Genomic DNA, 15,384 nt, shown 5'->3' with positions numbered 1-15,384 from the left:
AATACCTGGTTTGTTCAAATTTTATTTACTCTCGGGGTGGCCTATGTCTGCGATGCCCCTGCTGAAGCCTTGTTCATTGGGGTTATGCAGCTTCGGTTTCCAGATTCTGGTGAAATCTTGCAATAATCTTGTGAGATTTCACTGGAAGCCACTGCAGCTGCTTCTCCAGCAGGGGGAGCACACCTGTGTGGAGCCTCTTGGATTCTGCTGCCCAAGGTGGCTGCCTCACTGTCTCATGGACGGGCTAGCCCTGTTTACCTTTGTCTTCAACTTTGGATTTATTTAAACTAACCTCAGCTATGTGTATGCTTACAGTGAAATAATAATAATAATAATAATAATAATAATAATAATAATAATAATAATAATAATTCACTCATAAGGTGTAAAAATGTTGAACTTCCACACTTCTGTCTCAGTATCCCACAGAACCACCAGATTGTCTTGTGGACTTACCAGTTCAGTTCTCTCTCTCCTGGATTCCAGAGGTAAGCAGCCTTCCTTCTTTTCTCCGGTTGTCAACGAACTTACCTGCTTAGCCTTCTGCAAGTACCTTGTCTAACATAAACTTGAGCTCTCTTCCTTTTGTTCCATTTATGTGGAAAAAATAACATAATGAACATTTTATATTCTATGTAAACCACTTAGAGGTTATGTGTGATTAAGCAGTATATAAATCCTGTTACATGAATAAATAAAGTTAATTTTGTATTTAGTATTAATAGGACAAAATCCAAAGAGTCAATGGTCAATTTTTCTGCACTTCGTAACAAGCCATAACAACAACAATTATTATTATTATTGTTGTTATTATTTTTATACCCCAATCATCTGACTGGGTTGCCTCAGCCACTCTGGGCAGCTTCCAATGAAGTATAAAGGAAAACACCAAAACATCAAACATTAAAAGCTTCCCAGTACAGAGCTGTGCATCTGGCCCTTTAGCGGCACAGTTACCTCATTCTGGACCCAGGAGTCCCCCCATGCTGTTTCTGTCTACAGAAACACTATGGGGGACTCCCAGGTCCAGAATAGGGTACCTTCTGTCTACTTAGGACTCAACCTCAATCCATTAACCACCATCCATCCATTGGGAAGTCAGAGCTGTTTCAAATGCAACGTTCAATATGTAATGAAGCTCAGCTGCCCGAAGAAAAGTCTTCAGATTCCATTGGCTGGCACAAGATCCTTGCATGTCAGGCTGTAGACGATGAATATTATTATTGCTATTATTTTAATTTAAATAGCTTCCTATCAATAAATATTCCCTGGGTGACTTCCAACTAAACAATATATAATATGCAAAGCAAACAATGAAAGACAATGAGAAAAATTCTGTGCAACAGACAGCCATTCTTTAACTGAATATACTGTTTAAACTATTCACATAACAACTCTGATATACACCCCCCCCCGCACTTCTGTCCTATGCCATTTGGGACATGTGGGGGAACAAAAGACTGCAATATCAGGGAAATGGAGGTAACGCAAAGAATACGAAGAGTTGAAATGCTAGTAATTACCTTCTCCAACAAGAGGAGGAGAATGAGCAATTTCCTTGAGACTCATGGTGACTCAAAGGTTGAGGGATCAGACTGGATACTGAGGCTTCCGTAGTGGCTAAGCATCCTCCTCTGGCACTACTTACAGGCTGTAAAAATTGAAAAGCAGACTATGTTTCGTACAGAGAAATTACTATGGTGAGGGGACCAAAGGCATGCAACCCTTCATAGGTCACCCTTGAGCCTCAAACTGTGTGGTTCCAGGCAGGCAACCAGGTTCTTTAGAAATTAGAACTCTTCAAAAACGATGAAAGGTCAAAAAATCACCAGGAAATAAAACATGAAGGGTCATATTCCTGTAAGATCCCGGAGTAACCCAGGAAAAACAAACATGGAGAATAGTCAAGGGCTCAGGGGAGAGAGAGAGAGAGAGAGGGTAGGGTGACTAGCTGGGGTTGAAGCAACCGGTCCTGGAGATGAAGTTTGAAAACATTGCATTTCCAGGCAGATTGAAGAGCATATCTTGAGAACAAGGACTTAAGTCAGTTACCTAAGGGGAAGGGTTATATGAGACAAAAGGAAAATGGGCTGTATCCAGCAGAAGGAAAGTATTATAAAGACATGCTGAATGAGTATAGATATGATGATACAAGTTTCCCACCATAGGATGCAGAGGGTAATCTTAGGATGGAGCAGTGAGGGGTCCTTTGTCTAGATCGGGGATAAGGAGCCTGGAAAATGGTGATAAGAAGCTCCAGCCAACATACATACATACATACATACATACATACATACAGACAGACATAATTTTATTTGCATCCCACCTTTCCACAGTTCAACCCATTCACAAGGCAGCTTACAGCATGAAAAAACACAATACAAAAGTAGTCACAAATAATATATGATATGGGAAAGCTAAATAAGAGAAAGACATAGCTCAGTGGATGAGTGTGTGATTTGAATGCAAAAAGTCCCAGGTGCAGTCTCTGGCATCTCCAGGTGGGACTGGGGAAGACTCCTGTCTGAAATCCTAGAGAGCTGTTGCTAGCCAGTGTAGACAATATGGAGCTAAATAGTAGACTCAGTATAAGGCAGTTTGATGTTTCTAATAGTGAAATGACCATCATAATGCATTAGACATACAACATACAGAAATCACCTTGGGCTTAGGACTGCATAGCTTTTGTGAATTCAGACTGAAAGACAAATCAAATAATTGTCATTTCCATACTTTTCCATTTCTGTCGTGGTGGCTTGCCAGCCTCGTTGAGAAATCCACCCTTTTTCTTTCTTAGGTGCAAGTGCAACACACTGATACTAAAATGTTATCCCATGAGCAACGATCTAATGTGAATTCACAAATATTTTGATGTCTAAAGGTGCTGAAAATCTTTGAATTTGAATTCAATATAATTCTTTATATGGGGAGCTGGTATTTATGATGGCTGTAAATACTACACTCTAACCCAGTAAAAAATATCGTTACTAGGAATCATTTCATTCCTGTTAAATATAGAAACTTGAGTACCATATATTATTTGTATAGAATTAATAGTTTGTCCTGTTCACGGGATGCCCCCCTCTGGCAAGAATGCAAAATACTTAATTTTCTAAAAGTTTCTCACATTGAAATCATTATTTTGCTTATTTTTTAAATGTAGTGCTGTCAGAGAACATGCTGATTTACAGAGCAGCATAAACTCTGTCATGCATGGCTGTGTGGTTTGTGAAAGTTCAGGGTGCACCAATTTGGAGAAGTATTACAAAAGGCCTGAAAAAAGCATCCATATTCAGTATCCTCCTGCAAATTCCCCAGATGGCATTTTGGGCACCGTAGGTTATCTTATCAAGGGTGTGCAACTCTTTCATAATTTGAGGTATCTGTATTGTTCAGTGTTTTTGGCAATGAGCCCTGCTCACATCCATGATACTCCATTGCATCCCTCCTTCTGTTTCCATATTTTTCTTCTTCCCAAAAGTCAGTATTCTGTGGCTACTGAACATGGTCTGTCCTCACTAAGATGTTTTAGGGTATTATTATTATTATTATTATTATTATTATTATTATTATTATTATTATTATTTTGTACTTTTACAAATCTTGGAGCTTTCCTGACCTGCTGATATTTCTGTCTCACATGTGAGCTGCACTCAGACAACCAGTCTACATATTGTTTTTCATTACTCACGAAGAGAGAGAAAACAGTGAAGTATTTTGAAACCATCAGCCAGGATATTAAGACTCAAGGGATAAGCCCCGTTATGCTTACAATTCTATATTGGAATATCAGATTTGTAAAATGTTGCATTGATTGCCTCGATGCCTTCGACATGTGCTGTGTCAGGAAGATTTGGGCACCACAATGTAGGACAGAGTCTCCAACAAAAATGTGCTCTCCCAAGCCCACATTTCCAGCATGTTTGCACTCCGTCTCAGTGATGTCTGCACTGGCTTAGTCATGTCCACAGAATGGAAGATGGCAAGATCCCCAAGAACATGCTCTACGGGGAGCTGGCTTTAGGTCTGTTGGTAGATCAGCTTGTGTTTTACAAAGATGTCTGCAAATATGACATGAAGGCTAGCAACATCAGCCCGGTTGTGTGGGAATACCTTGCAGACAACCACAAGGCCTGGAGAAAGACAGTCGGGCCATGCATTCAGAGGAGGAATGACCTCTGGGAGGAGTGCAGAGAGAGGAAATGTCTGCCCCAGCTGCGACAAAATATGCCTCTCCCGTATCGGTCTCTACAGCCACAGCAGACACGGCAAGCGTCCAACGGTTTGACTTCACCCTCAAAGAAACACTCTTCCATTGTCTCCCAAGACAGACGGATGCCAACCAAACAACTGTACTGAAAACATTAAACTGCCAGGTTTTTATGGTAATGCAATCTGCATCTGCATAAGAAAACTGCAAATGATTTTTTTCCTTGTCCAATATTATTCACAAGTACAAACAGTTGGAGTTGCCCCTTGATTCTAAATATCCAGGTTGATGGTTACTTAACTGTTTTCTCTCTCTTTGTGCGCAATGGAAAACAATATGTAGACTGGTTGCCTCTTTTTCTAGATATTTTGGGTATTCAGCATGCATGTGCTAGTTCTTGATAGGTATTTACTTCTTACATCTGTAGGTCACCTTAATGAAAACATTGACAAGACCCTTAACTCAAACAGTGCAAGTGTCACTGTTAGAATACCAGCACACTCTTGTTAAAGGGAATGTAAATAGATTTCAGGTACCATAATTGATTCCCCCCACTAACAGCTGTTTCCTATTTCATCTTCTAGTACTTTTGGACTTTAAGCTTGATGGTTGTCCCCCCACCTCTTTTTTTATATAATAATAGACATGGCTTTATGGCATCTGTATTAAAAATGGGTAATTTTCCTTATGGTCCCTGTCTTCCTGCTGGGTTGATAATGTTTTGATGTATTTTTCTTGTGCTCTGATGAGAGGTCTGCTGCTGCTGCTCTGACATATTCATTTGGATGAATAATTATAACGTGCACAATGTCAAGCTGAAGATGGTAGGGTTTTGTGCGTCATGACAAGCCTAGTAGCCAGTGCAGGTGTCTCACAGCATGATCAGTAGCAGCCAGTGTATTCTGGCTCAGAGGAGACATTTTAGAATAGTCAGAAATCAGCACCAAGGGCAAGGCGGCTGCCATTGTTTCATGTGCCAAATAAACCAAGAGCTTCCCAATGACAAGTGCGAGTACATCTACTTACTTCAGATACATACTTTATTTTTTTTTCTAATTAGCCTGATAAATTTGCTCTCTACTCAGTTTTTGCCAAAATATGCAGTTAAATGCATATATTATTCAAGGGACCTTATATTAAAGCCCTCCCTTTTCCTCTGAATTTTTAGTTAAAGTACATATCCAGTAAAATATGCGATGTAGGATCTTCAAAATAAGCCTGGTGTATTTCTAGCTTCTATTGCTAAGCCTGCAATGGAATTGTGGAATATTGAATCAATAAAACACACAAAGGCTTGGATGGTTGACAAGGGGAGTTTTTTTAAAGATTTCAGATCTGATGCTTTTTTTTCTTTTTCTTTCACTGGTGGATATATCGGAAGAATCGGGAGGGGTACTGAAGAGGGGGTTCAGCTTGAGTAAATGACAAATGGAAACCATTTTCCAGGCAAATCTGAAAGAATCATAAATTACTAGGAGAAGAGACCTAGCGGGTCATCCAATCCATACCCCTGCTGTGTCAGAACCTGTTCACTGCAGTGCATTTTTCTCATGTTTTTGTCTTAATCCTCCAATCAATGTAGTGGATATTGCCTAGCCTAGCAAGTCTTTCCCTCCATTATTTAGTTGAAAGGAATTTAAATTTCTTCTTAAGTTTTAATCATGAACACTTTCTCTTAAGTTCTGTAATTGGGAATCCAGAAGACGTATTGCAAATCATTGAAGCATCTAAAATCTGTGTATTTATGTTGCAAGATGCAGTTTAAAACTTGCAGATGAATGTTGCCAGGATGAACAACTGCATCCCTTAAACCATAACAGTGTGTGTGTTTTTTTTGGGGGGGGGGGACCTTGAGAAAGCAAGAGGGAGAGAGCAAAAACTTTAGACACTCTGCTACATCATTTCCTCTAAATAGTGAATTCAATTATTAGTCAAGTAACTGATCAGTTTGGAAGCAAACTTTGTGCTTCGGGTACTTGCTATGAATGCAGAAGTAAATAAGTTTGTAAATGAAAAGAAAATGAATTTTTAAAAGACCCCAAAAGCTACCTGACAAAAAGAGGCGTGGGAGACGCTCTAAAGATACCAGGTCGGAGGGAGACTTGAGTCGATTGATTGTCTGTAGTTGAAGTAAGGAATGTGAGAAAGTCTATTGAAAAACACCTCTCCCTGCCCCTCAAAAGTAGGACAGTATCCTGAAGGGGGTTAAGGGTTGGGGAGGATGCATGCCATGAGATTTAAAAACAAAATAAATGCCCCTTTTCACTGTCCTGCAATGTTTTCTTTTTCTCTTTCTCCATCTTTTTCTACTCACACTTCCAGTGGTGTGGGGCTGGCAATCTTCTAGTGCTATATAGCACAGCAGGAGTACAAGAAAAGTGTGAGGAGGTGGTCACACATTTGAACTTCTCTGCAGACAACTGCACAGAACATCTAGTTGCTTCAGGTAGAAAACCTGGGGTTGGAACAGGGCTAAAAGTGCTTTACATGTGAGTAACATGTGGATAGCGCTAATTTCTAAATATGGGTATTTGTTGAATCTCTCTCTGTGTCTAGAAAGAGCCAGTTACTAAGTATCTTTCCAGAGTTTTATTTTACCACCATGATCTGAGCCCAGTATTGGCCATCTGCCTATCACTTTGCCTTCCTCCACCTTGTAAGACAGCAGCACTCTTCTCTAACTGTTAGTTGTCTTGGGACAGAAGAGATTAAGGTATGAATATACTCTGGCTTCTAGCGCCAGTGAGGTCACCAGGGGCCAGTGGGAGATTGCTCTTCCTGGCCCCATCAACTGTGTAGTGAAGGAGCAGCTGCTCCAGTGCTTGCTTATAAAATATTAGGTGCCTTATATTTGTAATAATTATTACTAATGTCATTTCTATACTGCTTTATACTTTTAAGAAAAAAAAAATCAAACCAGTTTACAACACATTAGAACATCAAATAAAACAATCCCAGATCACTGAAAAAAGTCAAACATAAAGTACACATTCAAAGCAACATAATTAACAGGAAACTAATTGTCTTAAAGATTTCAAATAAGTGTTAAATAAGGAAAAAATGAAAGTGAAATGGTGCAGTTTGCTTTTTTTGCTCAGTTCCTCTTTGCATTGGCTCAGCCACTCCTAAACCGAACATGATCCTTAAGCATGCCAATATTTCAATAGATGCCAGGATTGGAGATCCAAATCCAACACCCAACACCCCACCCCTCTGTTCTGAACAGAGCAGAGGTGCAAAGAGTTTCTGTCTTTGAGTGATGGTGACTGATACAGATGCCCTTTCCCCAGGCACCAATGACACACCCTCAAATTTCCAAATTTGCCTTCTGGTTCCTAAAAGGCTCCATCTTACAGTACCCCGGAGATGGTGATGAAGGACAGGCAGATGTATCTTTCGAAGTTAAAATGCTTGCTTCCCTGTGCTAATAGAGGGCTGGGGGAAAATAAAAATGGGATGTGCTTTTCTTTCAAACTCTCCAGGAATGTCTGTAAGTCCCAAACAGCGCTACAGTGTGGAGTCCTCGAAAGAGCACTCTTGTTGAGGGGCTGGAGATAATTAACAACATTTTGTTGTGGGTCCTTGCTTGTTCATATTCTTTTTTAAAAAATGCAACTAAATTTCCCCTGGTTTATTTTGTATAAGTCAGCTTTATTTGCAGGTATAATAATAAATCAGTTGGTGGAATCCAAAGATGACATTCTGTATGCAGAATACATCCTCTGCTCCTGGAAAGGCTTTTAAGTTGCACTAGATCATTTTGTGAGAAAAGAGAAACTAAATTCTGCTGGATGTTTGGGAATTGGTAGCATTATTTTCCTTTGGCTTGTACTATTGGGACTTACTCTGTGCTGCTTGTTATTTTTAATACTGTATTTGATGATTGGTCATTAGCATCACATCTGACCAGGCTTGCGTGTTGAGCTTTATGGAAGTGAGAGATGTTGAGCATCACATTGCAGGACAGAGTCTCAAACAAAGATGAGCTCTCCCAAGCCCACATCCCCAGCATATTCACACTTCTTTTTCAGCGACGTTTACGCGGGCTGGATCAGGTCCACAGAATGGAAAATGGCAGGATCCCCAATGACATGATTTCCGCGGAGCTGGCTTCAGGCACCAGGCCTGTTGTCTGACTAACTCTGCATTACAAAGATGTCTGCAAACAGGACATGAAGGCTGGCAACATTAACCTGCCTTGTGGGAATCCCTTGCAGACGACCACAGCACCTGGAGACAAATCAGTCAGGTCATGTATCCACAGTAGTGACCAGTGGAGGAATGACCACTGGCTTGTGCATCTGCACAACCACATACTTTCATCTGCCCCAGCTGCAACAAAACAGTTCTCTCCCCTATTGGTCTCTACAGCCACAGCAGGAGCTGTAACTCTCCAACAGTTTGACTTAACCCTCGAAGACACACACTTCCATTGTCTCTCGAGACAGATCGATGCCATCCGGTGGCTCATACCAGAGTTTCACTGTAACTTGTCCATCTAAAATCACGAAGCGGCAGAGTCACTCTTTATTCCTTTACCAAGTATCTTGTCACAGATAAAAATGGAATCCATGCAAATTGCTTAAAGGGGAAATGTTCAGAAATAAACTGGTTGAAGTGTAAAATGGATGATAAATTCCTCCATGATTTGCATGACAAAGTAATGCAGCTGATTTTGAGATAGAGATTTAGATATGCATATGGAAAGTCAGTTGGCAACATCAATGAAGCATGCAAATAAGATCAGATGAGCAGATCACTTTAAGAAAAGATTTGGCCACCTTTTAAGGAACATCATCGAAAAATTGCAATTAGTATTAAAATTAATTGGATTTCAAAATGTATCTGTGGATTCTAATCCCTTGATGTTTCTTTATTTCTACTGGAAACCCTTTGAATTCCCTAAAGATAAAGATAAAAATGATTATTAGAGGATTTATCTGTATGTGATGTAGGGAAATGTGAAAAATCAAAATGGAAAGCATCTGTTGCAAGTACCAGAAAATTATGCTATTAATTTAAGTGTCATCAGAGCACAAAAGATCACATTCCAAGACAGTGTGAAAATTATTAAAATACTGGAAATAATAGTACTTAAGATGAAGATATTATGCTCTAAGATCTGGTTAAGTGACTGACACTATTATATCACTTCAGGTATTATAAAAGTAACAAAATGCTTTTAAAGATAATAAGCGTTACATTTTGAGATTGGCAGTATTCACACTTTTCTGCTTAAGTGCTTTCTCACTTTAATATAATTTAATAACAGTAGGGGGAAAATCCAACATTTTATTTCTCAAGCTCTGCCCTTCCTTTTTTCAATATTTTTCATATAACAACAAAAAACGGCATCTAAGCAATTTTTTGAAACACCCAAAACTTCATTTTTGCCTTTTGACACTATGGTTAAAAGACCCACATTTGTTCTTTACTCTTAGAAGATATAATTTCAGTTCATGGTGCTTTAGAATTGAATACTACATAACTCTGTTAAAAATAATAATACCACACACCTAAAATACCTTGCTGCTGTACTATAATGAAATTTATATATACATGTATAAACTCTGACATTATACAATTTGGTGATATACGGGCCCTACCAGATGTCCCTGCTAATTCTGCCAAAGGACCCTGGGGTCTCCCAGAGTCTAATTTAAAAGTGTGTTAAATGTAACAGGAGAGCAACCACACAAGTTTCTCTCTCTCTTCCTGCTGAAATGTGAGTCAGCAGTTGGTTCTTAGCACACATTTTAGTTAGGTTACCCCCCCCCCAAAAAAAACCCCATTATTGGCAGAAGATTATACTGGATACAGTTGTAACGGGATTCCTTTAATTGCTGCATATTTCTAGGCTTCCTGGTATTCTAAATCACTTGATGTTAATTGTGTTGTGCTGTATGTGTTAGAGGCCTTGCAATGCAAACCTGATGTTCTCAGAGGTAAATATCAGATATTCTTGGTGGTGGTTTTTTTATTGACCACTGAATCCATTTGTTATGAGTTAAAAACGAATTTTAAAAATAGCTTTGAGAAATAAGCCATGTTTCCCCTGCTTTCAGCATGGAATACTTTGTATTGGATTTTTTTTTCTTTTTTAATAGTTTGAAAGGTGACTCATAGCATAGCTCAAAAATGCAGCATTTGTGTGGCCTGTTCAAAACTCTAAAGTGTTTTGGGGGGAAATTCCAGTCTTTTCTCCCCCCTTCCACATATTTTACTGTTGGATGTATGCTAGACTTTAAAATGTTGGAACAGGCTGTTATTAAAAAGCTATTCTGTATTGCTGTTGGTAAAGTGCCATCTATAAAATTTGTTACAATTTCCTTCTCTCTCAGAGCTCCTTATTAAGCATTCACAGTCAGTTCTTGGCAGCATTAGAATCATTGAAGGAGTTTTGGAATGCTCTAGATGAAATTGATGAGAAGACCTGGGTACTTGAGCCAGAAAAACCCACACGGAGTGCCACAATGCGAAGGATTGCCGTTGGTAAGAATAAAAAGGACAACTTCATGTTGACTTCAGGTTAATGGAGATCACAGAAACGGAAATGCAAGACGTTTAAAATTATTAGTTTTCATGCGAAAATGTGGCTTTAAAACAGAACACATTGATTAATATCAGCTATTAAATCTGACATCGTTTCATGAACAGTGCAGTATCAAATCACAATGTGTCAGAATTTAGATTGCAAGTTCCTCGACTAACTTTCAAGTCCCATAGAATTCAGTAGCATAACCATCCCTTGGTGTTTAGATGGTGCATGCAAATGTCACAGCAAGTGCTGTCACAGGAGACTCGTTGCATGCCTCTTTCAAGATTCTACCTGCCTTCCATAGCTTTTTTTGAACATGTGAATTAAAAAGTATTTAACTTTTTTAAAAAATACACCTGCTATATGAATAATTTGGTGGCATTTTTTTTTAATTGATTAAAAGTAGTTTTCATCAATACCTCTGACCAATGAAGCAACTAGCTAATGTAAGCCTAATGAATAAAAAAACATGTTCTAAATAAGAAGTGGGAAAGCAAAGCATGTGAAATGGATAAAACAGTTTGAAGCTAGTAACTTTCACAGTAGCAAATGTTAAAACTGAAGAAAAGGTCTGATGTATTGTTTTTAGAAATGACCGGCACAATGTCTTGGGTTCAAAGCTTAAACTAAGATTGCTCTTGCAGATTCCTTTTGTGTGTGTGAAGTATAGTTGAGTAAGGATGAAACTATATGTAGTTATAGCTCTGTTCCTCTACATGTCTGTTCCAGGAAACAACATTTCAATTAATATAGAGGTAGATCCCAGACACCCCACCATGCTTCCCGAGTGTTACTTTCTTGGAGCAGACCACGGTAGGATGACTCCTATTTAAAAATCCATTTTGTCAATCATAATAGCTTTTCTGTCGCAGTGTATATCACTTTATGCTTACCGCAGGTTAACTTTTATACTAAATTGAGTCTACTTGTTTCAGGCAGACCAAGCTAGACTCATACCATTGACCTTAATTTTTTGAAAATTGTGTGTGCGTGCGTTGCTCAGAAAAACGTTGAAGATTCAATACATTACAAAACAATTTTGCACTGTTTAATATATTGCCAGTCTGTTCTATAAGATGAATTTAGCTGCAGTGCAACAGAAAGCTATACTGTGCCCCATGTCTTCTTGGTGGGCTGCATGTCAGTTCTCAATCCATTGAAAAAAGCTGCAGTAAAAGCCTGGGAACTAAGGTTTGGCCAAAGGCAGATGGGTTTCTGGTGACTAATATGCCCTAAGATTTATTCAAAGCTGATTTGTTTCCAGTTCTGTCAATATATTTGTATAATGTCATTATGGAATTGGCAGTTTCATTTTCAGGCCCTTTCCTATGATCCACCAAATGCAATTTGCCTTTTCACAGCAGTTGCATACTTTGAGCTGATTTTTTTCGTTGAGGCTGCAGTCATTGCCTATTAAGCCCCTATCAGCATATCTGTGAAATTAGGAGTTTTTACCTCAGCGTGCATCGACTTGCACTTACTTAGTTTGAACTGCACTTGCCATTTTACTAGCCTGTTCAGCCAAATTGGAGAGCTACTTAAAAAGTGAATAATATAATATCATCCACAAACTTTGCCATCTCGTGACTCTTTCTCTCAAACTCTGCATCATTGTAAATTAAAAAAGCAGAGCACCCTTTATAGATCCATGGGCAATATCTGTTTAAAATAATTTATATCCAGATCTTAATCCCCAAGATCAGAGTAGTATACAGTGAATACTAGTAATGTGCTGGAAATATTTGATTTTAGGGCGGGACAGGGATTTGTTTTTGTTCTTTTACCATTCTCTATTAAGTAATAAAAAAAGGTATTCAAAGGGGAGGACAAATTTCAGTGAAATTTTCATGGGTTTCCATGAGTGTTCTTTCATTCTGCAAATAATATCTCCTGTGGTCTGCACTCTGCAGGCTTCCTGAAAATCCCATGGCATCTATGATTGGGCTTTCTTGTAAGTGCCGTTCAGAGATGTAATAACTAAACATTTAATGTCTGTACACATTGTGCCTTGCATTGCAAGTTTTCTTAAAATCAACAGTGCGGAATACAGGATGCCCAGTTACATGATGTGTTATATACAGCACACCTAAGCTTGCGGTGCATGGTCTTACATATCCAGCTGCCTTGTGAGCCAATATGCAGAAAAGTGGTGTATGCATAGACAAATAAATACATGCCTGATAATTGAGAATTCATTCTCTGCTGAATCAGGCAGCCCGGGGGTGTCACTGTTTTTATTATGACTGTGTTGTGCATTTTGCATATTTATGAAGTAAAACTGTGATAAATAAATTTAATAAATAAAAAAACAGCACAAAATGTAGCTGTCCTCCTTCTCCTCTAGTCCCCATTGTCCCCTTTGAAGGAAGTCTGTTCGTAGAATGCTCTTGGGAGTAGTGACAACACATATAATTTTTATTTTCAGTGGTAAATCCCTTGAAAGTCAAGCTGAACAGCAACATACACCTGTGGTAAGTGTGTTTGGTTGTAGACATTTAGTTCATAACTTTTTTGGGAGTGTTGATACTTTATTTTCCTCCTTCTTTTCAGGGATCCAGAACTCAGTTTACTACAAAATTTGAAAGAGGTTTTAGAAATTGATTTTCCATCTCGAGAAGCTCTAGAAAAATCTGTAAGTGGCTCTGTGGTTATTATGTTCATATTTTGAATACCATGGCGAAAGGGAATTCTGTAGCATAACAAAATAATAGGAGCATTAATACATGTGATTAAGACATCCAAAATAAGCTTCACTTTATAAGTTTTAAAGATTTGTTAAAATGTTTACCTTGTCTCAGTAAGAAAAAATTAAATATGAAAGAGTACAAAAGAAGATAATAAATTATTATTTATTTATTATGTTTAAAATTTGTATACTGCCCTATACCTGTAGATCTCAGTGCAGTTCACAATAAAAAGAAACCAAATTCAATTTACAATAGAGGGTCGTTGCATGATCGTCAAAAATTCATCAAGTTTTATTCTTAATAAGGACATGATTAAAGCTCAAAACACATTGCACACCTAGTGATAATGTAATGATACTTCACTCTTAATTGGAAAATTTCCACACCAACGATTTTCCGCAAGATGGTCACTAGTTCAAAGCCAATTGAAGCCGAATACCTGGGGTAAACCAAGGACCAACTCTTTAATCTGTTGGTATCTCATAATATGCATTCTGGAGAAATATTCTTAATATTTGTGGGTTGGCACCATTAAGGCAACACTTTAATCTCAGTGTCTTCTCAGGGTAATCATTGCTTCGGTCATTCTTTGAGTGATTGTCATCTGATTAACGAAGCATGAGTAAAAGGGAAGAGGAAGCACACTTCCCTTGTATCCTGATGTCTTAAAATAGGCAGACTACAGCTCCCAACATGCCTGACCACAGGCCATGCCGGCTCATAATTGGAGGGTGCAACACACTGGCCACCCCTGTTCTAACAAACGACCATTTCACATTTCCCTCTATGCACGAGTAAAGGGATAATACCTGCTACCTACGGATAAATATTAAAAATAAAGGGTAAAAAAGCATTTTCTAATCATTTGGGGGATGCCTTCAGTTGATAACAATTTTAAAGTTTAGTCCTTAATAAATTATCATAAATGGACTCTTGTACATTTTCTTATAAACAATAAGCCAACCACAAATGTAATTGTTTAAAATGGGTGAAACAAGTTGACATGCTTTATTCTATGTGCTCAAGCTGCGTTCCATGTTTTTTTAGGACTTCTCTATGGATTGCGGGATCTGCTACGCTTACCGTCTTGATGGGACTATTCCAGACCAAGTCTGTGACGACCCCCGCTGTGGCCAGCCTTTCCATCAAGCTTGTTTATATGAGGTAGAGCAATTTACGGTAGCGTTCTAGGATTATGGAACGGAAAATTGATGGGTGGGTGCAATCATACAGGTGCTCTTTTGTACTGTTATTGGACAGGAGGCATTTTTTCCTGCAGCCTCCAGTGCCCACATCCGCAAAAAAAAAAAATGTTCTGAAGAATGCATGTAGATAGCACATTGAAGCTGTTTGTACTCCTGATACAAACCAATCTTACAAGTTGTTTGATCACACATTATATGCCAGTCAGCATATAAACATGTTTCACCACAGATGTGTGAAATTTCAAAATTTTGGGTTAAGACTCACAGCACAGGAATGTTGTGCTGCAAAGGAATTTGCCAAAGATCACACAGTTCCAGCTGGGGTTAAATTGAAATTGTAAAGTTATTGTGCCAAAACTGAATAGCCTGGACTATATACTTGGTCTTGAGTAGTGTGTGCCAAAATGGAGGTTGAGGATCCTTAAAAGATCCCTGTTGATTAATTTACTGGTAGGGTGGTGCTGTGGGTTAAACCACAGAGCCTAGGACTTGCTGACCAGAAGGTCGGCGGTTCGAATCCCTCGACAGGGTGAGCTCCCGTTGCTCAGTCCCTGCTCCTGCCAACCTAGCAGTTCGAAAACACGTCAAAGTGCAAGTAGATAAATAGGTACCACTCTGGTGGGAAGGTAAACGGCGTTTCCGTGCGCTGCTCTGGTTCGCCAGAAGCGGCCACATGACCCGGAAGCTGTACGCCGGCTCCCTCGGCCAAAAAAACGAGATGAGCGCTGCAACCCCAGAGTCGGC

General features: G+C 39.0%; 1 protein-coding gene across 4 annotated transcripts in view; it reads left to right on the top strand.

Annotated features, from left to right (window-relative positions):
- The window catches only part of FANCL (FA complementation group L), a 46,660-nt gene that overhangs the window by 30,016 nt on the left and 1,260 nt on the right, over positions 1 to 15,384 (top strand). For 3 of the 4 annotated variants that reach the window (XM_083605460.1, XM_083605461.1, XM_083605462.1), the window contains 6 exons: positions 420 to 488; positions 10,552 to 10,702; positions 11,478 to 11,561; positions 13,174 to 13,219; positions 13,299 to 13,380; positions 14,483 to 14,599. In XM_083605460.1, the coding sequence (XP_083461586.1) occupies positions 420 to 488; positions 10,552 to 10,702; positions 11,478 to 11,561; positions 13,174 to 13,219; positions 13,299 to 13,380; positions 14,483 to 14,599 (549 nt within the window). Of the gene's footprint in view, positions 1 to 419; positions 489 to 10,551; positions 10,703 to 11,477; positions 11,562 to 13,173; positions 13,220 to 13,298; positions 13,381 to 14,461; positions 14,600 to 15,384 lie in introns of those variants that run through there. The other variant, XM_083605463.1, reaches the window with a different exon arrangement.

The sequence above is a fragment of the Podarcis filfolensis genome (assembly GCF_964270895.1).
Source record: "Podarcis filfolensis genome assembly, chromosome: 3".
Classification (NCBI taxonomy): domain Eukaryota; kingdom Metazoa; phylum Chordata; class Lepidosauria; order Squamata; family Lacertidae; genus Podarcis; species Podarcis filfolensis.
The sequence above is the reverse complement of the archived record's forward strand: the minus strand, read 5'-3'. Positions and strand labels throughout refer to the sequence as shown.